The following is a 23,295-nucleotide window of genomic DNA, read 5'->3' as shown; positions in this document are numbered from 1 at the left end:
GCGCTTTGTACGTCGGTGTAAATAATATAAAAAACGGAATTGTGTGGCGACATCTCGAGGGGGTCGTGCGACGTTTCGACAGAGCAATAAATCCGTCTGACAAACGACAATTGACAGGTAGCAGGACGCCATCTTGTCAGTTAGTTGTTTCGTGATTTAGGAGTGTGATTAAATCCAAATTGAAGCTGTATTTTAGTTATAGATACGAACATTGTCTGTGATTTTCTAATACATTCGTTCCAACTAGAGAAAAATGGGTCGCAAGAAGAAGAAGATGTCGAAACCGTGGTGCTGGTATCCTTTATGAAAACATCACAAAATTGTTTCTTCTCCCTCCTGTACCTCACAACCCGTTAAATTTAGCTTGTAGTGCGCCTATTTTTAGCGTAGATTTTCCTCAACCAAGTTTAGGTACTGCAACCGCGAGTTTGAAGACGAGAAGATCCTCATCCAACACCAAAAGGCAAAACACTTCAAATGCCACATATGTCATAAGAAACTGTACACAGGCCCCGGATTGTCAATACACTGCATGCAAGTCCACAAAGAAACGATCGACAAAGTTCCCAACTCGCTGCCCAACCGCACCAATATCGAGATAGAAATTTATGGAATGGAAGGTTCGTACCTAAACTCACCCAACCGCGACTACAATGCCCGTTTCAGGCATACCAGCGGCCGATCTGCGGGAGCACGAAAGACAGAGGCTCGGCAGCGTCTCGGGTACCATCTCTGGGTCCGACGACGAGGACGAGCCTGCTTCTAAACGGGTCAAACCTGAGGGCCTGCTGGGTAACGCTCCAGGTGTGATGTCCGGGATGCCGGGCGTGATGCAGGGGATGATCCCGCCGCCGGGCATGCCTCCAGGTCTTCCCATGGGCCCCATGATGTCGATGGGACCGATGGGGCCCCAATTCATGCATCCAGGGTAACACATTTTGTTGATTATTTTGCCGTTTGCTAATTGGGTTTGTAGGATGCCGATGATGCCTCCACATATGGCCATGATGCAGGGCCAAGGGGGCCCCGCTAAGCCGCTGTTTCCGAGTGCTATTCCGTGTTCGTCACCCGGAGCGTCAATAGTGGGTGCTGATTTTAAACCGATTTCGTCAGGTAAGGGCGCGGTTTGGAAGTGGGTTGTTGGAGTTATTTTTGGGGTTGCAGCGGCGACGATAAGTGCGCCACCTACAACAAACACTCCTAGTAGTAGTGACGGTGCTAAAGTTAACACGATAGCGACCACGGGGGCTACGAGTAAAATTATCCATCCGGCGGAGGATATTTCGCTGGAGGAGATCAAGAGTAGGCAGCCGAAGTATGCAAAGACTATTCCCACAAAGTCAGATGAGACTGCTTCGAGTTCAAGTACGACGGCGTCTGATGTAAGTTACGTGGAAATTGGTTCCTATTTTTGTTGATTTTTTAATGATTTATGGTTCGTGGTGGATGCTGTTATGAAACGAGAATTTCAAGTTTTGTTAAGCGGTTTGTGCAAATTTAAATTGGTCTAAACATAGCTAGAGGGGTCTTTGACAGTTAAGCGGTCATTCATTAGTAAATTTCCAGTGTATGAATCTAATTTGTTTCAAATCTTTTTCATTGTGTCTAAATAATTTTTATATTTTTTCAAAAATATTTACTTGATTTTGAGTTGCTTGTATACAGAATTGGCCTTCACTAAAATGTGTTTAATGTGGCTACACTTCTTGTTTACAGTTTGTAGGTGTTAAAAGTGGAAAACACCTATTTTCAAATTATAGAGTAAATAGTGTTCACCTTTTTTTGTGCAACAAGTTCTTTCTCTTAAAAAAAAATTAATCGTTTAGTAATTGTCTCCAAAAATCCTCCATTTTTTTGTTATTAAAACATGTTTTTACAATATTAATTTAATTTTTTATTTTGGTACATTAAATTGTTTTTTTTTCTGGATAATATCCAATGTTTGTTTAGATAATTCTTTTTTGTAATGTTTGGAGTAGAAAATCGTAGACAAGTACCAGACCAATTCTAAAAAAATATTTACGACGTCACTGGCTAATTTAACACCTTTGTGAATGTGTTTGGATGATTCATTTTGTTCTGTATTTTTTCATTTGGACGTTTCATTCGTTACCTAAATTTGAAAAGTAAACTCATGTAATTGTTTTAAGAGTCTTTGAATCACAAAAAAATGAGTTATTGAAGTAACGAAAAATTTTTATGTTTTTGTAACGTAACAAGATCAGAACGAAATTTAATGTTTTATTTAATTTTTTACTCATATATTATCTTCATTTTTCTCTAGTGTAAGTAAACTAGAGGCCACTTGGTGAATGATTAATTTTGTTTTTCGACGTTTGACAGCTTTTAGAACAGGAAATGTAGGTCCCTCGTTTTCGTCTGTTGCCTGTCATCTATTGGCGATTTTATTATACAGATAATTTCCGAACTGGTGGATAGATTTTTTCGAAATTTTAGATATGTATTAACAATATCGTGTACATAGTAAGATCGTGGATAAAATATATTTGATATTTTAATAAATCAATCCCATTTAAATTTTCAAAATAATACGCATCTGTACCTATGATTTAATAATCTTTTAATCTTGATTATTGGGGAAAAACGCAAAGTTGCACAACCAAATTTTACAATTGACACAAAACCGAGTGCTTTGAAATTTTCTAAACAAACCATTTAAAAAAATAAAAATATGTATGACTAAATCACAAACAGCATTTCATCCCGAAACATATTTCTTCTTATTTATTTAATAAATTTTGCGATGACGTAATTAACTTTACAGAGGAGACAAATTTGGTAGATTGTAAGACAAATCATAGAATTTGTTTTAAAAAATTGTATTTGTTTTCGATAATTCGTGTATATATCGTTAAAAATATGTATACGGTATAAACTACAAATGAAGATGTATCCAAAAAATTTTGCGATGGCGACGAAGTTTTTGGGAATGGAGGAACAGCTGAATTTTGATGAGCGATTTACCACGTCTACAAAAACCTTAAAATTTCAATTAACTGTACATTTTTTTTGGAACAATTTTTTTTTCCAAAAATTTACTTGTATAAGTTAAAATAAGGTAAACGACAAAAGACGGAAAGGGTGACCTATTACTAAAATGACAGTTCGCTGGGTGCTTCAGTTTTAGAAAGAATTTGAAAGCATGTAAAATATTGTGTAATACTTTTTTTTTTTCGAAAAATTACATGCGCAATAAGGCTTTGTTAATGAACCACAGGTATAGAAAAAAATTGTTTTGCGCATTTTAGATAGGATTTATTTAGCAAAATTTTGAGATGACAAAGTTTTTGCAATTTTGGCAAGATACTAACATACTAAAATGTATTATAATATTAAAACTGGTGCTTGTTCGTCTGTATGTTCCAACAGATTTAATGATTACAGGACGATTAAAATTCATTCATCTCCTGTGGAAGTTAATGACGTCATCGAAAATTTGTGTGAAATACAGATTTGTTAAATGTGCTTCATTATTATTTTATATGCACATTTTGAACAGTTATTGCATTAGTTTTGTTATTTTATTATTGTTTTTAAGTATTAATTTTTCTTGCTCTATTTTTAATGACAGTTTAAAGCATTTTTGACACATTTGACGTTTCTTAAAATTGAATAACTTTAATATTAAAAAATTATCGAATGAAAAATTTAGGAAGTATTCAAGAGAATGTATTGTGGGTTGCATAAATACAATTATTAAATCACGCAATTCGTGATTCACCTTGTATACCCTTTGTCATAAAAAATAAATATATAATTTCATAGGAGAGAGAAGGTGTGTTTAAATAATTTAGGTATATTTTTTGATGAAATATTATTACCTCAATTTGTGAAGTTACAACACTGTGCTGGTATGCAAGGCCAATGCATTTTGCAGCCCTGATGATTTTTTTTTTGTGTAATTAATTAAAAGTGGAATTTGATATGGACATAAAAACGTCATTTACCATATACCGTGAAGTGATAACATGTGCCAATTCCTTTTATGTTCAATTGAAGTCCCTGGGCTTCGCTAGAGTGCGAAAGAGGAAGTTTCGGTTTCACGCAAGAATTTAAAGCCGGATTATAAATACGCAAAACCACTTCCCAGATGTTGCAAGGCGGATATATTTACTCACATTTTACTCACTGCACTGTGTAAATATGAAATTTTGGGGGTCGCTTTGCGCAATTTAGTTTGATAAAAATACGCATTTGGTGGCGCAAATATGATTAAACTTTTGTGTATGTTTTAGTTGAACGATTAGTTGATTCTAAGAATAAAATTAGAAATCTATTTATACGCTTGCTAACACGTTAATTTTCTCTCATTCTTTTTGAATTTTATATTTGTCTGTCGTCTGTCATTTTGTTGGAGATTTTGTTAAGACAGATAATCTCTGAAACTAATGGATTAATTGTATTTTAAGAATATCCTGTAGAAGGTCGTCATCTAAAAATTTTGCTAAATAAATCATCATCTAAGAACCTCAAATTAATGTAGTTATGCATGTAGCTTTTTGAGAAAAAAATCGGAATTGTAGACTTTACAATTTATCTTAGAAACTTGGTAAATCGCTAATCTGAATTCATCTGTTCATCCCTTCCAAAAACCGAATGACGTCATGTTAAGTAAATTGTCCCTACTAAAAAGTTTAATAACGTCATCACAAAATTATTAAAAATACTCCAAATTTGTGTCTACTTATAACAGTTACCAGAAAAAAATAAAATTCGCATTGTCAAATTTTATGATTTATCTAGGAAACTGGAGTTGTTTGATTGATTGTACTTCAGGGGCGAGGGAAGTTCGGTGTAAATAACTTTCAGTTAGTCTATTTTTTACGTTGAAGGTTTAAGTTGTTTCGGCTTCAAAAACCATATTACAATTTTACTCTAACCTGTTGTACAGAGTGTTTTGATTTGAAATTTATTATTTTTCTTTTTTTTTTTAGATGGAACACGTGTATATGCAAAACTATGTAAGTTATAAAAGTTAATTAATAAGTAATCTTTCCTTGGGTACCTAGTTTGTGGATAGATATAATAGTAATTATTTTGCTACGAATATAAGAAGTGTAAGAACTACGCTTTTTTCAAAAATAATATTTACAAGATGACGACATAATAGCATTGATGTTATGACTTAGAGAGTGCAGCTACTACCCTAGGGGACTTGAAAAACAATATATTTTTTGTGAAATGCAAAGATTGTTTAAAAAAATCTGAAAACAAAATTCTTGGTTTTCTGTTTTGGAAACCAATCACGTCGACTTTAAATGTGTAAACTTTTGGCTTTTGGAACATCCCTGTTTCATTATCAATGGAGAAATGTCTACTTGTTTATATACAAATTTTAAGTTTTCAGGATTAATGTGGCGGTATGTAAAACAAAATGGCTATTATTAATTTTTTTATTGTTAATGTTAAATGACGTTTGTCTATTTCACCCAGATTTTTTCCTTTTCTGTATTCGTAATTAAAATTAATTGATTGTTAGTAATTACGAATTAGATCGTCTATAAATTTGCTCCAAACCGCAAAATACGTACTATATGCAAGAGAAATAAATAGTAGTGTGTGTAAATGTCGTTTAGGGTGCAGAATAATTCGATTTATTTGTATACTCAAGTATTTTATACACCAGGTTATGTACCTCACAAACCTATAGTTCTTTGGGCAGATTTGTATTATTGTAAAATATGTATGTCTGATGGTAAGCACACCCTTTTATCAATTTTTTTAAATGGAATACTCGGTATGTTTTTTTTATAAATGGAAAGCTTGCTTTTCTTACTACAAAAAATAAAATAGAAGCAATATTCTAAAATCACTAATTAAAGAGTTATTTTGCAAAATGAGTCAAAAACTATCAGTTTAATTCAAATCTAGTTGCTTGAAAAATATGTGTCAACGAACGCATATACCGGGTGTCTGGAAAATGGCGGATTAACTCTTCAATACGTTATGTGCGGGGGTTTCGGGAGTCCAAAAAAAATAATAAAAAAAAATTTATGATGTAGATTACGAAAAAAAAACGTAATTTTATGAAAGTAGAATTGGCAACACTGCACGCACCTAATGCGTGAATACTTTCGGCTTACTTTTTAATTTCTTAGTAATGATGATGACTGAAATCCACCTTTTATTTTTTTTAGGACAATAACCATGACAACAGTAGTCATTAAAAAAACAAGCTGTTATTTTCATTAATAAATAAATAAAAAAAAACATTTAATGAGACATTTATAAATTATAAACAAAAACAACAAAAGAAAAATCCATTAAAGCATAACCATCTAAACACTAGAGATTGTGCATATAAGTAAGCTCGTAATGTTTCCAAATTTTAATATTTTTTTGTAAAAGTTGGTTATCAATACTTGCTAAGATAAAACTGATGTTGGCAAATGACATACCCTCCAAGAAAAGAGAGGGTGGGTGGGCGGGGCTAGTATCTGTTAAAATGAGACTGATTTTTGCAAATCACATACCCTCTAACAAAAGAGAGGGTGGGTGGGCGGGGCTAGTACCTGCTAAGATAAGATGGATTTTGGCAGATGACATACTCTCTAAGAAAAGAGGGGGCTGGTGGGTGGGGCTGAAACTTTCAATTTTTGTCCAAACAGGAATACCTAGAACCTTAAGATTGTTTTAAATTTTCAAAAAAAAAAAAATTGTCCGCCATTTTCCAGACACCCGGTATATTTTTTCATAAGTAGTAATAAAGTTTAATAAAGAATTAATAGCAAATATTACCCAATACATAACTTAAACCGAATTTTGTGCGTTTCTATAGTTAATGACATTAAACAAAAAATTTTAAAAGCAAAAACTAAGTTTCATTAGTTGGTTAGGTACAATAATAATAATTATTATGGTGAAGTAGTGAGTGTTTTTGTTCCTGAACATGTTGTGGATGCTGCAAAAGCAGTGGAAGTCGGTTTGCTCCCAGAAAAATCTAAACGATTTTTAGCCAGCGAAGTGATTACAGTAGGGATATTAGACTTCTCCGCCTCCTCTCTGCGGGTTTACATAATCCCATAGCCACTTAGCTAGATAGACTACAGTGGACAAGGACCAAAATTTCCTGGCGTGATTACAGAAAATTTTGAATTCGAAACGAGAACTCTTGAGATAATATTTTAAATCATACACTAGATTGATTTTTTTGATACATTTATTACGGGCAGATTTTAGATGGGAATATTGACGGTTGAAAAATGGTCTATGACTAAAAATTAACAACGTTTGTGCCCGTTTAAATGACCAAATATCTTGTTAAAGAAGCATTAGAATCGAATCCATCGGGCGACTAGCCACTTTGATATTTTCTCGACGTTTCATGACCCCAAGAGTCTGTCGTCTGTCTATGTCAATTTTTATTCGATCAAAATAATCTCCGAAACTACCCATCCGATTCTTGTCAAACTTTACATGTAGGTGAGGAATATCGTGTAGATGGTAAAACGCTAATTAAATTTTGGATAATCGTCTCCATTTTTAGAAATGCTTATACAAGGTGACTCAAAAAAATTAAGTAATGAGGCGACATCTTTTATTATAAAAAAAATGTATATGGAAAAACGCTTTTTACCTGTACTTTAACAATCCACACATACATGTATTAATTTTAGCTCATAGGGATCATCATAAAAAAGAATAAAATTCTCAAAGTTACATTTTATAGTAGTTTCGGCAACACACTGTATATATCATCATAATAGAACAGATGCCTCATTATTACTTCTCCTCGCTGCTTGATTAATTAATTAATATTTAATGTTAATTTTTTTTTTGTCTACCACATCTTTTTTTAATGACACCCTATACACATTTTTTTTCTGAATTCATTGATATATCATTGGTGAAATTACTAACATATTTATCGTATACAAATCTAGTTACTTCATGCTAAAATATTTGTTAACAAGTTTGTGATTTTTTTTAGCTTTTGTTAATTGCCAACAGAAGTATTTAAATTTGAAAATTAAAATTCTTCTACACGAAAGTAATAATTAAATAGAAAATTTAATTGCAAATGTCAAGATGTGCTGTCAAAAAAATTGAGGTTAGGATGGTTATGGTTTTCATTCAAAACATGTTGTTTTTATTTATATTATTTTGACATTTTTGACAATTTTAAATTTTAAGTTTTTTCTACTACCAACTTACCAGTGTAAAAATAAGCTCTAGAGGAGTTTTATTTGATGTCAACTTAATTCAACAGGTGGTGGTATTCTAATTTTTGAAAAAACAGTACATCAGAGAGTTAAAAAAGGTTTTGATATACCGTTCAGGATGGTTTTAGGCAAAGGTAGGCTATGCAAATCTAGTAATTTAGTTGCCAACCTATTTCGTTTATGCAAAGATCCCTAACGAAAAATGAAATTTAACATATTAGGTTAAGTTAACACTGTTGCCAGTAGAAATTTAAAATTCACATTTACGCCCACCCACCCTCTATTTTCTTAGCGGCTATGTCATTTGCCAGAATCGATCTTATCTTAGCAGGTACTGAAGAGTTAATCCGCCATTTTCCAGACACCCGGTATAATTTTGAAGCAACGTCGTTGATGAGATGATTAGGCAAAGTTTTACCATCTACATGACATTCATAATATTCATATAAAATTCGCAACAATCAGTCCAATGGATCATCGGTCTAACAAAAATCCACACGGACGGCGGACAGACAGAAAGACAGATAGACAGACGGTAACCGGATACCTATGTTTGTGTAGTCTAGGGGTTATGCCACATTGAGAAAATATAAAAGTAGCCATGGACTCGAATAAAATACTTTGATACGTATACTAAAAATATACTGGGCGTTCCCTTAAAAAAAATAAAGTTGTTTTAGTACTTTTAGTACCGATCAAACTCCATTTGTATGTATTTTGAAAGAATACATACAAATATTATTTGTATGTATTCTTTACAATGTTTTAAAAATATATAAAATCAGTGAGTATAGATGTTTCGACTTCTGAATTTTTCGATTTCTTATTTTTTGATTTTTTGATGTTTGGATTTCTCGAGTTTTCAATTTTACGATATTGTAATTGTTCATTGTTTTAAATTTTTGATTTTTCGATTTCTCGATTATTTATTTTTCGGTTCTTCAGTACATATTTCTATTTCTCAATTTTTCCATTTTTTTTAAATTTGACAATTTTTAATATTTCTTTCAGTTTTGGGAATTTTCAATATTTCGTTTCTTCGAATTTTTCCACTTTTCGATTTTTTATTTTTTGATTTTTTAAACTTTGGATTTTTCAGTTTTTCGACTGTTTTATATTTCGATTTCTCAATTTTTAACTTCTCGATATCGTAATTTTTCATTTTTAAAATTCTAGATTTTTCGATTTCTCGAGTCCTCAGTTCTTCTATATTTTAATTTTTTTATTTTCCCAATTTTTAAATTTTCGATTTTTCAATTTTTGAGATTTCGATTTATCAATTTTTCCATTTTTAACTTTTCGATTTTGGCCTATTTCGGTTTCTCAATTGTTCGATTTTTCGACTTGTCGATTTTTTGATTGTTTGATTTTTTTTTTATTTTTTGATTTTAAGATTTCTCCATTTTTCAATTTTACGATATTTTAATTTTTCAATGTTTCAAATTTTAGATTTTTCGATTTTTCAGTTCTTCAATGTTTTTTAATTTTTCAAATTTTGACGTTTCGGAATTTTCAGATTTCCGATTTCTCAATTAATCTACTTTTTGATTTTCCAAAGTCTCGATCTTTCAGTTTTTCAGTTCTTCAATTTTTCGATTTTTCAGATTTTTGATTTCTCCATTTTTCAATTCTTTAACTTCCTAATTTTTGAATATTTTGTTCAATTTTGTGATTTTTCAGTTTTTCGACTTTTAGTATTTCGACTTTTCGATTTTTCTACTTTTTACGGTTTGGATTTTCAATTTTTCGTTTTTTAAACTTTCTATTTTTCAGTTTTTCGACTGTTTTATACTTCGATTTTTTAATTTTTCAACTTTTCGATTTTCTAACTTTTCAGTTTTTGTATGCAGAGGGTTAGTTTTGAGGGGAAACAATCTGAAGATATCCCTATCAAGTTAGGCATTCGTCAAGGATCTATACTCGGGCCGCTGTTATTCATTATTTTCACAAATGACTTTGCATCGCATTTGAAAAATATAAATTTGCCCAAAGAACAAGGGATCTGTATTGAAAAAAAAAGCATGAGATATACTAAAGGATGTCGCGTACATTTATAAAACGATCACATTTCCGCTAATGCGTGTTTCTTTTTCCTCAACAGCTGGCTAACGCCGTTTCCGCCGCCCAGCAGGCCGCCGTCCAGCAGGCGAAGCAGGCCGAGGCGATAAACCATGCCGCCATGATGCAGAGGTTTCCTGTGCGAGTTTCCGGTCCTCCGATCACGATGGCCCTGCCAGGCGGTCCAGTGATGGCCCCCATGCGACACACGATGATCCCGGGTCCGCCTACTTTGATCGGAGGACACTTGATGCGGCCGCCTCCCATCAGCATGCCCCCAGGTATGTGAGGTAGTTGTAAAAACAACTATCATACCGACACACAGTTATGAACGATACTTGAAAAACATACAATAAAAATGAAAAACTAAAAATAAGATTCAATCTCGATTAATAAATCTCGTTGTTGTGGAAGAGTTGTAAGGAGACTGTTAAAGACTGTTTAAACGGACGAAAGATACGAAAAGGCGTCGCTAGTATGTCTAGGAGATAATTCTGTTTTGTAAAGTTTACGACAGGGATTAGTTTTTTATATCTAGAGCTTGTCAGCTTTAGGGGTCGTTTCTGTCAGTTTAATTGGTTATTTAATTTAGCGAGATGTAATCAAGCGACGGTTTTGGCTGATGTGTCATCATAACGATTTGCGGCGAAATGGGGTTTATAGGTCGGTAGTAGGTGATAGGTAGTGTAGATTTGACAGTTTTTTTTATTTTTGTTTTTTTAAAAATAATTTTTTTCAGACTATTACCGAACACGATTTTGAAATGAGAAATGTTTCAAAACAACGTGCCAATGTTACTAATACCGGAGGATGAATCACGTTGACAAAATTCATATACTTAAGTTTTTTTTAGCGTAGTAAATATTTTTCATATTTTTTTAGTGTTGTTTACATTTTTGTATGGGTCAATAAATGCACACTTTGATAGATCGCAGTGGTTTTTAATACCTTATTATTTTCTTCACGATTATGATTTCTTGTGTGACGCGGGTTATGATGAACACTCGCCCTGCTTTTACATCTCGTACTTAAATAGTCAACGTTTCTCTCAGAATTGTATTCAATGTTAGACCTTGCGTTATACTTGGAAATTAGTTTTCTAAATTGTATAAGAGCATCGTTTCGTTCTAGTTTTAGATGATTTTTGTGTATAGTTTTTTACTTACTGATTTTCCCCACCACAGTGAACTGTATCAGTATTATCGCTGTTGTATCAAAAAAAAGTCACCGAATAAATTAAGAATGACAATGGCATTGTAATTTAATACTGAGTGTACTTGTAATAAACGGATGTGTTGTGACAATCTTCCTATACATATCGAAGACGAAACGAGTTGGGGGCATTTCGACACTGGTCCCAGGTATTAAAACTCACGCACTCTGTGTTGGCATGCCTGCATTATATATCTCTGTCACTCGCTTAGTTTCCAGTGGTTTTTACTGTCATTGATTGATTATTGATTGCATCATCATCTGACTGCGTATTATAATTATACATCGTGTAACTATTTTAAATCACTATTCACCAGTACGTGTTTGAATAATGTCATTTCTTTGTCATTGATATTCGCGCGTCTTTGTTGAAAGCTGGAAAGCGCACTTCGCCTGCCCGAAAGAGAGAGAAAGAGCGAAAACTTAGACGGAGACAACACACTCATACATTAAAACCGCATTAAACCATATTTTAAATGTTAAAATTGGTATACATACTTTTTTTTAAATGTATTATATTTTTTCATTTAGTGTGGCGAAAATGTATATTATGAAAAAATTATACAAGGTGTTTGAGCTAAAACTTAATACCGTATGTACAGACAGTAGGCTAAATTGTTGCTGTAAACATAGTATAATAAATAAACAGAAAATAAAATATACAGCAACAATTTAGTTTGTGTCAATTTTATACAGAGCTGTCATAAATGTTTACACGCCACGTGACCAAACATGTAGACAATCAGCGTCTTGGAGCAAACCGTCACAGATGTGTCCATTAATTAGTAACATCGCATGTGCCATAAATTGCAATTTAGTTAGTAGTCAACCAGTTTTCACACAGGTGTTAGTTAGAAGTGAATAACTGGTCACGTGGTTTACATTCATTTATGATGGCGCCATATTTCTTTTTTGAAGTTAAAAATTTGTGTGTAAATTGACAAAAATAGTTTTATTTTTTTTCATGTTTTCTGGACTTTTAGAGTACGAAACAATAGGTCTCCCGTTTCCATCTGTCTCTGTGTCGACTGTCTAGATTTTTATTAGGTAGATAATCTCTGAAACTACCGGACCGATTGTTGTTAAATTTTAGATGTATGTTGCGAATATAGTGTATATGGTAAATCGTTAATGAAAATTTATCCGTTTATGCCCGATGACGTCATCGTGATTTAATCAATACCTAGTTCTATCTTTTCACATGAAACCAATTTTTACTTCCCAAGCGAAATTTAAGTAATAAATAGGGTACATGAGGCGCTTGACTACTCTCATGTTTTCTCCACGTTTCATGCTACGTATAATACCAAACAATAGGTACCCCGTTTCCGTCTGACTAATGTCTGTCAATTGTTGTCAGATTTTATATGTATGTTCGGAATATCGTGTATATGGTAAAATGTTAACCAAAACGTGTCTAATCTAATTTATCCGTTTATTCCGCTCCCAAAAATTGATGAAAAATTTAATAAGATAACAACACTTCTGCACTTGCGGTTTATGAATCCGCTTGCAGTTTTTCCCCTTGATATTAATATTTTTTTACTTTATGGAGGCTAATGTTATAAAATTATGTGCAATTTTGTTAGAGTTCATATGCTGCTAATATCTATAAAATTTTTGAAATTTCGTAACACGTACTTTTACGTTTTCTCCCGTTTCGGTCTGTCTGTCTGTCTGTCTGTCTGTCTGTCTGTATGTCTGTATATCTGTCTGTCTGTATGTCTGTCTGTCTGTTTATGTCGTCTGTCCGGATTTTTATTAGGTAATCTCCGAAAGTACTGGGCCGATTGATGTCAAATTTTGTATTTATAATAGGAATACCATGTAGATGGTAAAACGCTAACGAAAATTTGTCTATCTCCACCAATAACGTGATGACATCACTTCAAAATTGTACATAGTAAATGGGTTCTAAATGGTATAAATTCCTAGTCCTACACATGTAGTTTATGACTCTGTGTTGATTTTTTATTCGAAACATCCAGATTTTTGGAAAAAAATTAAAATTATAAAACATTTAGCAAATTAATTTTGAATCTGCAAAACCAAATGGTTTCAAATCTTGTAGATATATTTGCTTATCCCTTCCAAAAAATGGATGACGTCAGCTTAAAATTTCGCCGAATAAATCTTATCTACAATATCCAAAATATTATTTATGAATCCAATCATATTTGCTTATACAGGGTGACTCAAAAAAAAATTAATGGAGCGTGAATTTATTTTATTGATTTAATAAGGAACTGCAAAACCGAATGCTTTGAAGGCTTGGAGATATTTTAAAGTTGTCATAAGCATGGTAAATTTTTGATCAAAATGTATTTGCTCATCCCCCCTAAAAATCACCTCAAATTTTTGCTGAATAAATACTGTCTTAAATGTGCAACATATGATAAGTCTATCACTGCATTAATATTTTTTAGATTTGATTATACAGGGTGCCTCAAAAAAATTAATGACTAAGTCAATTTATTTTAATGATTAAACCAAAAATTGCAAAAGTGAATACTCTGAAATCTTGCAGACGTTTTGAAGTTATTATAAGCATGGTAGTTTTTAATCAAAATGTATCTGTTTATCAACCTCAAAATATTGATGACGTCATTTGAAAATTTTGACAAATAACTCCTAGTCCATAATGATCAAAATTGATCAGTCTATACTTGTAATTTATCACTGCATTCGTACTTTTTAGATTTTATTGTACAGGTGACTCAAAAAAGTTAATAAATCAGTCAGTTTATTTTATTGTATAAACCAAGAATTGCAAAACTGAATACTTTGCCCTGCAAAAATGTTGTTGACGTCATCACAAAATTGTGTAAAAAAAACTCAATTCGAAAATGCTGGATACGTTTCATTGTACTGAGGGAAGTTCTGTCGAAACAATTGTCGACAATGTTTTTTAAACTTTTCTAAAAATGTATAATACTGCCAATGAAAATAAATAGAACTGCTGAATTTAAAGGTCAAGAAATGAGTTTATTTTTTAAAACGACTGATTGCGAAATATACAGGGTGATTAAAAATGGCGCACTGACTCTATGGCACGTTGTTAAGGTCTGTTTATCAACAAAGAAAAAATGGTTTAAAAAGTCCTTGGACCCAAATGTAGACGACAGAGGCTTTCAAAGTTTAATTTTTGTTTTAGATGTTTGATCATATTTTAATTGGGTATATGAAATCGATAGGTTTTTTATTATTCAAAATAATTTTCATGTCCTTATTTACAGTTTTCTTCATTTTATAGTACTACAAAACACGTAACAATTGTCCAGAGTGAATCTGACAACAGTGGCGAATTTTTCACCTTTTCTAATCCATTTATCTAAATCGATATTTTGTTTTTCAAAAGTCGACGTCTAATTAACGCAAGAAATTTTTTAATAATTTTTCTCGAACTAGACTTGCGAACTTAATAACGTAGCATCGGGTTAGTGCACCATGTTTGAATCACCCTGTATATATCTTTTTTTGAGTTTACACGTTGTTCAGCATCACAGTAGTGAGTATAAAATGGTTAGCAAAAAAAATAAATGATTTAAATAAAAATAATAAGAATTGAAACATTGTTTTGGTGTAGACTAAAACTGAGTTTAATGATAATTTGAGTAGTGCACCCACTGATTTGTTCCGCTTCTTTCGAAGTGTGTAACTGCAGTAAGACCAAACAAAATTATTATTGGCGTACACGTAGTTTTTTTTAATCAAAGGCATATTATAAGTTTTTTCCCCAAATACCGAAATCACAAAATATTTATTAACGCGTTTCGCCAACAAAGTTGGCATTATCTAGGCAGAACTAAACTAAAGTGGATTTACAACCAAACGCTTATTTATACCCTAATTAGGACTCCCTCCCCACACACATTTTTTGTATATATTTTGAAGTATAATTTTCATATGCTGTGCTCATATGACAAGCATTTAACATAAAAAAATACATATAATGCTAGTTGCATAACCTAAAAGATCGTGAAAAAATAAAATGTTTTTGTGGATAAACTGTGTCAGATAAGAAATTGGAACATTAGTTAATTTATCCATTATAGGTCTTGAAAATTATTTTAATTCAATTTTTTATTGTTGTTTTGAATCCAAACGTACTTCTTTCTTCATTATTAAAAAAAGTTCATGTAAGATTGTTTTTTTGTTTTTTTTGTTTTCTGGAAATATGATTTATTATAAGTATTAAAGTTTGTTTGACGAGTGACAAAAAAATTCGAGCAGACGAAAAAAGGAAATTTTGTGTTTGCAACTTTTAATCATCATCGAAAGCCGAAATATTTTTTTTAACGAGCAGTAGAGAAATTAGAAGCACTAGCAGTTTTTGCATTTAAGAGCGCACAATGAACTGGAGCATTTTGTAAATGTGATAGCAGTGTTGTGAATTTTCATGTTCCGATTTTTTGAGACCATTTCATTTCGCATGTTTTTGAAAAATGAAAATTGAACACTGTTTAAGAGAATCTCTCGTCGGGTCGATCAGCTTTCAGCAAAGACCGGTGTGGGTACAGTTTGTCTTAGATTTGTTTTCGTCCGGCGGTGACCACTCTTTGGTTTTCTGTAGTTCTTTTCAATTAGCTATGTGTCATATGCTAGGCTTTAGTAATTTTTGTTTTGGCCGAAGGTAAGTATTTTATTTTTTTGTTGGTTTTATTTATCCGTAATTAACCTGAACTGAGTGTATGATAGAGAAATGGCAGTCTTCAAACTAGCTCATCGAGCTCAATGATGAAAATCGATTTATGTAAAACTCGTTGTTTGTCACAGGGATGATCGGAGTACCGCCCGGGATGGTATATGGTGCTCACATGTTTCCAGCCGCACCTGTGCTGACACCTATGATGCAACCAAGGTTCAGATGATCTCCGATATACCTCGTCTATCACCCGCAAGTCTAATCTTTTTCTTTTATTTTTCGTTCAACTTTTAAGTTTAACTGCATGCAATGGATTCCTGCGATCGTGATTTAATATTGACACTGTTTTATTTTCGACAGGTTTTAAAACAAACGTTAAATTACCTGCCAAAACGGTATGTAAAAACTTTTTATTTTGTTGATAATAGAGGTTAACGCGCCACTTGAAAGGTTAGTGTATTTAAGTTACATTGGTTAGAGCACGATTTTAAGTTTTCGGCTTGGGTGTCGGCCATGGCGTCGTCTGACGTCACACCGACACTGGGTTGGATTTGCCTGTCTCGATAAAGTTTCTGCTGAAGCAGGGTATTGCTTCAACACACACTTTATGTGCCAGAGGCACGTCAGGTTTGTACAAAAACTTTGAAATTTTTATTTATTTATTTATTCCGAAGGTAAGCAGGTTTTCAACTATTTTCATTGTAAATATAAGACGATCCATGTAAATTTCTGTTGAACGTTAAAGTTTTATCGAGTTATTTAAAATTTTCATTGCTTGGCTACGATGTTAAAGGTAGGTTCACTTAGAACACAGCTGACACGCTAACTTTAACTGTTTAGGTAGTTGCATCGTAAATTAACTTAAAAGCAGAGATAATGTTAAAGTGTTTCTCGAGACGTCGTTGTATATTTTATGTCAAAAGGTACGGCATCACTATTTTCCTCACTGGTGTATGGTGTAAATGGGAAGAAAATTCATATATTTAACGTACGACCCTTCCCCGTCTTTAAGTATATGAATTTTCTCAACAGGGATCTTGTAGAGGCAGGCGATTGAAATGTCACAGCTTACGCTGTTGGAGTGTCCGACTCTCTATCTTACCACGAATCACGACCGACATTGTTTTTATTACTTCCTTTTTCTTTGTTTTTTTAATTTCCTTCCGCGTTTTTTCTTGTTGAACTTGGTCTTGGCGCAGTCGGTAAGATAGGTGATCGAGAGATCACAGCGTTTTTTCTATTTCATGTAATTGTTTTGGTCGCTGTTGGGTCGACATTCCCCTGCCGAAGTATGTGGCTTGACAGGCGATTGTTTTGGCTTTGCACCAATTCAATCACAGGTTTTCAACCTGTTGGACCAGATGAACCACTCCTGTGTTAAACAGTGCAATTGTTCTTATAGATTATGAGGGTTTGGTTCGATGGACCCCTGTTCTCACGCTGTCAATGTACTTTTATGTAGTAGTTTATATCTATCATTGTATTGTATAAGTTGTTTTTATAAATAAAGTTTATTTGGAAAGATTATGACTCTTCATTGCACTACCTGGATTTTCTGCAAGGTAAATGTTAAGGTTGGTAACTGTTAGTGACTTGCACGGTCGGAAATGTGTCACGTTTGTGAATGAAACGCAAGGGAAATTCGTTTATTGTAAAGTAGAGTGTTGAATCGTGTACATTGTGGCCCGTTTACTGAACAGATGGATTGATCACGTGCGAGCATCCAAAATATTTCTTATAAATAATATTAGATCAATTGTCCACAGCGTTGTCTGTATATCACAATCATTCGTTTTAAAATTTTGATGAAAACTGCGTTACGAAGTTTCCAATATTGATTTTTAAAGATACGCAAAGAAAAATTTCACCGACATGTTAAAAAGATGATGAGGGACAAGTTATATTTAAAATTTCATAACAATAAGTCTGTTAATAACAGAGATATTACAATCTGAAAATACATTGAAAATTCCATGAGTCAAACGTAGGGACACTCCTTAAATTTTTAAATATTAAAAAGCAGTGTGAAAATGGTTGTCCAATTCAATGTCAATATCCCTCGACCAATAATGTTAGAGTTTTAAAAGCTCATCCCCTTTTCAGCTCCATCTGTTCGGTAAACGGAGTAGAGTTAAAAAAACAAAATGTAACACCTAGGTAAGGTGCGGATTATGAAAAACGCTGTTTAATATGTTTAGTATTTTACTAAAATTTAAACAAAAAAAAATCTCCAAGTGCAAAGTTTACGAAATATAAATAGAATGTGTTATTCACTTTTTCTGTGAGGGATATTGCATTCCTGTTTCATCGTTTCCCGTGCTTTTCAACATGGTTTAGTGCAACAGCAAAATTTGCGTCCCACGCTTATGCGATAGGTGCTAAATCGGGTAATCTAGCTGGTGCTGCCTAAGTGGTTTGACTCTGCCACGGAAACCTTTTAGTAACTACAGTGATAGTGACTGCAGTTTTTTTTTGGAAAAATGTTTTCGGAAAGTCTAACGTTGGGTACAAACGAATACCAGAGGCCCGATAGTTTAGATGACATGTCTTACCAGACTCAGAGTTGGCTTTTATCCAGAATGATTTTGGACTAACGACCAAACGGAGCTTGCTACTAAAGACAATTGACTTCTCGTCACCCTTTGTCCCAGTTCGGTCTTTCCTTTCAAGGGTTAATATCCCGATGTGAAGGACGGTCTGTAGAAGCTCTTGCTTAATCGACCCAAAACAACGCAGAAGTTTGAAATCGACCTTTTATAGCGTAACATACCAAAAGATTTTGTCGTTAGATGTAGATCTCGCTTTGTACACCGCACGTTGTGATTTTAAATTGTCTGATGTCAGCACTATAGACTAAGAACAACAAAGGTTTGAACATAAATCCTTGAAGTACTTGAAGGTAAGCGAAGAAAAATGTTGCCTCGGTGGGAATCGAACTCCACGCCTTCCGCTTGCCGGGCACGTATCCTGACCACTAGACACGAGGCCACTTATCTTTCTCCGCTTACCGATGGGTTATTGTCAACATTTTTTGACATAAACGGCCTGCACTGAGTCGATATTCGGTATCAAACCACGTGTTTTCTAACCACAAGGAACGATACGTTGGTTTTCAGGTGTTGACCACGTGCTTTTATCAATAAATCTATCGAGCGTTTCTTGAATAGTAGCTCTGTTTCTAACATGTTTCGTTTTCATTTCTTTTTTGTCACCAAGCTAGGGATTTCCCCGAAATCACGGAATGTCGCAGCAGAAAAGTTCATAAAGAATTGTCGGGGTTTTTTCGAGCTTGTCTATTTGAGATATATCGTGATATTGATACTACTTTTTATAAAATTAGATTGGTTTACATTCGCGTCGTAGAGTGTTAAATGTCGTAAAAGCCGCTTTCAGTTGTGATAACTCAAATATTTCGCCAAAATTGAGTCTTGCGCACAAAATTCGGAAATCGCGAAAAATTTGAAGTGGCTATGAATTGTGGTCGCCAACAAAATGTAACCCTACGTTATGTTTTGAAATGGCGGAGTGCGTTCTAGTGCAAAGTGGTGAACCGCAAAAGTGGAAAAGTGACCTTGTATTAACAACACAAACATGTAGTTCTTTTCAAATGCAAGATTACAATTTCATTTTATTTCAAAAACGTGTGTTAAATACGATCGAAATCACACTTCGCTGTGAGAGGAGTATCCGAGAATAAATATTTTAAAATTCCCAAATGAGAATTTATTAAATTTAAATAAAGACTTAGGAAAAACCATCCATCTCTTTGGACATGTCGCAATTAAATATTATAAATATTGCATATATCGCTTGCATCGTAATGCTAATTTGTTCGTTATGTTACAAGAAAATAAAAATCAAATTTCTAGAGATTTCGAGAAATAAAGTAACAGTTTTATCCCATTACTGATCCCAACGCTAGTCTAAACAATAAATGACGCAATGTATGGAATTTACGACTCGCGTCGCAATGCATAAAATGGATGAATTGTTAATTAATATCGTCGTGATCTTTTACTTACAAATGGGGACACTACACAATTAACCTTTTTAAATTCAAATCTTGGTCAACAGATCCGGATTCGTTAACGTTGCAGTTCATACAGACTCTGGTACGGAAAAAGTATACTGGCACTAGAGATATATTGGTTTATGACTGTTATTTTAAACAAGGATTCGTGGTCCGTGGGATTTTACACTATCAGTGCTGCTTAACCGAATTCTGGAAAATCCTCTCTGCAAATAATTTTTCGGTGAGATCAATAGAATTCTTATAATTTTAGCAAGAACTGTACCAATTATGGCATCTGGTATGACACACTGTATTTGTGTAGGTAAAGGAATTTCCGCACTGCTTAGCATTTTGGAGGCGGAGACGATAACCTGCGTTAATGTAGTGTGTCAAACATAAACATACCCGTTTACAACACCTTGCCAAAATTAAAAGAATTCTACTATAGTAACGTTACCTAGTTTGGAGGATGATTATTAACATTCTCCACAACGTAAGTAACAATGTGGGAAGATACTTGGTTTCAGTTGTTTGTTTCGTGTTGCTTTAATTATATTTTAATAGTTTCTGGTAGTGGAAATTTGACAACATCGTTTTTTTTTCGACTTTTATGTGTTTTTCTTTTTGTGCTTCATTAATTGCACCGGTTGTATTCTCAGATTCATATTTAGAACGTTTTCCCTGAATTGCAACGATTTTTAGCATTCTTTTATTCATTACCATCTGCAACGGACCGTGAACTTGAAACTAACTGAAGGTTAATTTACTTATGATCCAGTCATTTTCGGTATGCAGTTGGAGTGGAGTTGTTCGCCGGAATAATTTGATCATTACACACTACAATGTCGACCTTTTGAACCCGTTTTTTTGATATTTATGGGTTTTCCTTGGCGTTGCTGTTTGGGTATTTTATTTATTTTTTAATGGTTTAAAGACACCTGCAGTAAATGTCACCTTGTTTTGGGAATAATATTTTACCACTACTTGAATTCCTTCTTTCAAACTTTCACCAAAAAAAGTTCGTCCATAATTTTAAAGCACTTTTTAACCCACTTTTTAAGTTTGTGAATCTTTGGATTTTTGAATGATAAAATATTTAATAATGAGGTGATACAGTCAGTTCTTGAAGCTTCTGAATTTATTTTGTATTTTAGTACATAGTTTAGTAATTTATATGAAAATTATAAAAAAATATCTCTAAATAAACGTACTTTAATGTTTCGGGATCAAGAGTCTTATCAACAGGTAATAAAATTAGTGAAAGTTCAGTGTAATTAATTTTTTCCCACCATGACGAGTTAAGCTGAGTGCTGTGGCTCCCTCTACAGCTGGGATTATGCGTGAAGTCAACAGTCTGTGGTACGTATTGAAGATTTTTAGATGTGGGTTTTAGGATCTGCATATGATTATTTAGTTTAACGGACTTGACTTCTCAGATATGATCTTATTTAGGCAGAACTTCTGCTTCTTTGTACCACAACTAATACCGTACCTTAAAACGAATTTCGCAATGAAATTGATTTCACAATCTTTTGCTATTAATTTATTGGATAACCCTCAAATTTTTGTTATTGTTCTACTAAGATTTCTATATGATACTGTGATAACCCAAACATCCCGCCTTGAATTGACATGTGAAAAAAAATTGAAAGCCCGCGAAAAATTCAAAAATTTGGCCTTGGCTGTGATCGCCACACAATGGAACTCTACATAAAATTGTACACAACTTATTACGGGCGTGTGGCGGCAAATTTAAAATTATGGGAGTCAACAAGAGAACAAAATTTTAATAAAAACTGTATGCAGCGACAGCGGCACTAGAGCGCTATAAGAGTGTGGCGATCGAACTATATCAATTTCATTCTAGAACACAGCAAAATTATCCATAGAGGGCGTTGTAGCATGAGCGGAGTTTGGGGCTCCTGGTCGTGGCTGTCTTCCTACTCACGACGGTGATTCTATTCTATTCTATCGCAAGCACTGTCGCCTAGCACCCTTCTATCACGAAGAAACGTGCCTGCACGAGGAGGCCATCACGGTAGCAAACTCGTAAACTATTCTAGGCCTTTATTCTTTGTGCAGACGGCGCGAGCGCCAGCTCGACAAGGAACCGCGCACTCCGCTTCCGCCACGTGTTATTGTGTTATTTACCTTAGTTTCATTTAAGTGTTCAATTTCTATAACTCTGATATCAACTACAATCGAACAAGCGTTAAAGTTTCAAAAAGAGCAATAAACAACATTTGAATTCGCCATACACTCTTGTGAAATTTTTAAACAGCAAAGAATTCTTATTTGAGATTAAGATTGGACATCAGACAATTCATATGATAGAAACGTTAATCAAAATATTTACGTGGTCAAAAGAAAAACTAGCAAATATTAAGGAATGTTCATTTTATAAAGCGGACACTGAAAAATTGCTACTAATTCGAGTACTTTGGGCTAATTTAATTTTTTTTTTTATAAACATGTTTAACAATGTTATATGAAACAATTATTCTTATTCTCTAATCAATTATATTCAGAAACTATCAAATTTTCTAACTATTGCGCGAATACCGCGAATCACTCTTTGCACAGGTTTGTTTGTGATTTTCTTCGTAGCAGGAGGCCACATTTTTTTAAATTCTCCAAGTCATGATGTTGTTCGGCCATCCTTTCTTAACACTGCTTTCATATTTGCCTATTATCGCTCAAGTGGACGAAGCTCAGGACAGTTGGGTGGTTTATCTTCCTTTTTTAAAAACTGTACATTATTGGCATTAAGAAGCTCCTGAGTGGCACCAGCATAGTGAACCGAAGCCAAATCTGGCCAAAACGATGGAGGGTTATGATGTTTGCGATAAACAGGCGATAATCGCGTTTTTATACATTCTTTCCTGTAATCATTGCCCCCAATTGTTCCAATCGTAAAAAAAAAACTAAAACTTTTTAACCCACAGAAACAAATGGCTTGCCACACTAAGACTTTTTTCCCAAACTTTTCAATTTTTTTTGTTTTCATGTCATCGAGGACATCTTCCCCTACGACTGCATTATAAAACTGGGAGCCGGGTAGTGTATTGCAATCCATTTTAACCTTCGTTTCGTTGTCCATCAAAACACAACGATTTTTGTTCCTGATCAAAATTGTTTATAACTTACCGTTTTTTTTTTGAAACTCTATGCGCTGCTTTTCGCTT

The 23,295-nt window shown here is 33.6% G+C and overlaps 1 protein-coding gene across 3 annotated transcripts; it reads left to right on the top strand.

The window, feature by feature from the left end:
- Positions 1-118: 118 nt before the first annotated feature.
- LOC135123501 (BUB3-interacting and GLEBS motif-containing protein ZNF207) lies at positions 119-17,622 on the top strand. Of its 3 annotated transcripts, none has more exons than XM_064048222.1 (8): positions 119-294; positions 412-620; positions 667-928; positions 977-1,113; positions 1,165-1,382; positions 4,956-4,982; positions 10,285-10,522; positions 16,230-17,622. In XM_064048222.1, exons 1-8 carry the CDS (start codon positions 254-256, stop codon positions 16,322-16,324), a joined length of 1,227 nt encoding a protein of 408 aa, XP_063904292.1. In that variant the 5' UTR covers positions 119-253; the 3' UTR covers positions 16,325-17,622. The 3 variants fall into 3 exon arrangements, with proteins under 3 accessions (XP_063904292.1, XP_063904294.1, XP_063904293.1); XM_064048224.1 differs by lacking the exon at positions 16,230-17,622 and adding an exon at positions 10,981-11,170; XM_064048223.1 differs by lacking the exon at positions 4,956-4,982.
- Positions 17,623-23,295: the final 5,673 nt, after the last annotated feature.

Source organism: Zophobas morio, unplaced genomic scaffold (genome assembly GCF_036711695.1).
Source record: "Zophobas morio isolate AGI-343-1 ecotype UQ-CSIRO unplaced genomic scaffold, CSIRO_AGI_Zmor_V1 ptg000006l, whole genome shotgun sequence".
NCBI lineage: Eukaryota > Metazoa > Arthropoda > Insecta > Coleoptera > Tenebrionidae > Zophobas > Zophobas morio.
This window is presented reverse-complemented; position numbering and strand designations above follow the sequence as displayed.

Coding starts and splice junctions, on each gene's coding strand:
- LOC135123501 (XM_064048222.1), top strand. CDS start 254: ATGGGTCGCAAGAAGAAGAAGATGTCGAAACCGTGGTGCTG. Junction 295..411: donor ATGTCGAAACCGTGGTGCTG/GTATCCTTTATG, acceptor AACCAAGTTTAG/GTACTGCAACCGCGAGTTTG. Junction 621..666: donor AGAAATTTATGGAATGGAAG/GTTCGTACCTAA, acceptor TGCCCGTTTCAG/GCATACCAGCGGCCGATCTG.